The 2,056-nt window shown below is 29.6% G+C and overlaps 1 protein-coding gene across 1 annotated transcript in view; it reads left to right on the top strand.

Annotated features, from left to right (window-relative positions):
* LOC108690609 (fatty-acid amide hydrolase 2) overlaps positions 1-2,056 on the top strand; it is a 19,367-nt gene that overhangs the window by 15,188 nt on the left and 2,123 nt on the right. The window contains exons 6-9 of the mRNA XM_018197982.1: positions 34-326; positions 557-652; positions 872-1,030; positions 1,503-1,685. Of these exons, the coding sequence (XP_018053471.1) occupies positions 34-326; positions 557-652; positions 872-1,030; positions 1,503-1,685 (731 nt within the window). The remainder of the gene's footprint in view (positions 1-33; positions 327-556; positions 653-871; positions 1,031-1,502; positions 1,686-2,056) is intronic.

The raw sequence follows: 2,056 nt of genomic DNA, 5'->3' as shown, positions 1-2,056 counted from the left end.
TAATAATAATAATATGATTATTTATATTATTAGGATTAACTCCATTAGCTGGAGTCGGATTGCGTGAAAAAGATTATTCAGACACTATGTGTACAGTTGGACCGCTCTGTAGAAAGGCTGAGGATTTGATACCCTTTTTGAAGGTACTAGTCGGTCCTAACGTGATTAAATTAAACCTAGATGAGCCGGTCAATTTAAAGAATTTAAAAGTATTCTATCAAGAGAGCTCTGGCGATTTGAGAGCAAGTAAAGTGAATAACACCATGAGAGCTACATTAATGAGAGCAGTGCAATATTTTGAAGAACTAACGGGTTCTGCAACAAAGGTAAAATCTCACATTCTTTAATTTTGCATCTAAAGAGTTATTAGATGTTTTTCACTTTTTTTCTCTTAATTATTATTTTCTCTTAAATTATTTAGACATTTCTTCTTTTTCTTTTTGTTTCTTATAAAAGTTGATTTATTTTAGTATTTAGATATTCTGTTCTTAAATTTCTAATAACTTAAAAAATTTGTATGTAGAAAATTACTATATTTGTTATTATTATATTACAGATAAAAATACCAGGTTCTGAATACAGTTTCAAATTGTGGAGATATTGTATGAGTTATGAAGATATTAATTTCAAGTTGAACATAACAAATCGAAAAGTAAGAATTACATTTCGTGTGTGTGTGTGTGATGTGTGTGTGTGTGTGTGTGTGTGTGTGTGTGTGTGTGTGTGTGTGTGTTCATACATATCTCAAGACAATAGAATTTATGCAAATTTTAGTAATATTTAAATTCCATATTCCGTAAATTTTTTATGACAGATGATTCTTTGTCATGTGCCTTGACTCTCATTAAAAAAAAACACATTTACTTTGCAGTATGTCTCTAGTGCGAGTGGAGAAATTTACAATTTACTCACTGGAAACTCACAGATAACGTTAGCTGCTATTATGAAATTAATAGAGGAAGATTTCTTTCCACAAGAGAACGCTGAATGGGCAAAAAATACCATTGCAGAAGCGAAACAATTTTTGATGGTAATTATTATTAAAGAGAAATTAGATACACAGAACGTCCTCCATTGAACCATACAACTTTTATTTAAAACATTTTTTCTATCACAGTTATTGAGAAATCTTAATGCATTATTTAAAATGGGACAGCCTGTACAAGGTGTAGAAAAAATGAGTATATATGTTCAAGTGATATAGTACATATATATTCAGTTGTGTATATGTTCCATTGATATATATATATTAAAAAAAAAATTAAAAGAAGAAAAATTATAGAGATTAAAATAAAAGTTTTTAATAAAAAATTAATATATAAAAAAGCCAATCATAGTCCTAAAAAAAATAAACAAAACTTCCTAGATGAAAGTAGCTGTGATTGGCAGTAAGCAATTGCAACAGTGTGCAAGTAAATCGTTCCCGAAAATAGTTGAAAAATATATTTCTTAACGAATTGTTATGTGAATTCCTATATGGTTATGTGGAAATCATTCCGTAGGACAAATTGAGTGATAATGGAGTATTATTTTATCCTTCGGCACCGTCTTCTGCTACCTACCATTATTCCGCATTTCTGAGACCCTTTAACTTTAGTTACTGGTGTCTGTTTAATGTTTTGAGATTCCCAACGTGCCAAGTGCCACTGGGCTTAGATAAACAGGGCTTGCCAGTTGGTATTCAGGTGAGACACACACACACCACACACACACACACACACACACACACACACACACACACACACACACGCACACACACACGCACACACACAATGATTTTTACAAATTCATTTAAATTCCATATTTACTATATATTTTGAATATTTATAGTTTAGAATTTTGTTTCTATCGTACTAATCATTTAATCGTGAGACTATATATCCAGGATTGCTACAGATTTTGAAAAAAATAATAGAAATTTAAATTAATTATGGAAAAATCAAGGAAAAATACAAAAAAAAATCTAAAATTTTGAACTTTTTTCACAATTTTTAAATTGTGAAATATTTTTTCAGTGTTTGTTTTTAAGTTTAAGCCATTATTCTGACATTTTATG

This window comes from Atta colombica, unplaced genomic scaffold (assembly GCF_001594045.1).
Source record: "Atta colombica isolate Treedump-2 unplaced genomic scaffold, Acol1.0 scaffold332, whole genome shotgun sequence".
Classification (NCBI taxonomy): domain Eukaryota; kingdom Metazoa; phylum Arthropoda; class Insecta; order Hymenoptera; family Formicidae; genus Atta; species Atta colombica.
The sequence above is the reverse complement of the archived record's forward strand: the minus strand, read 5'-3'. Positions and strand labels throughout refer to the sequence as shown.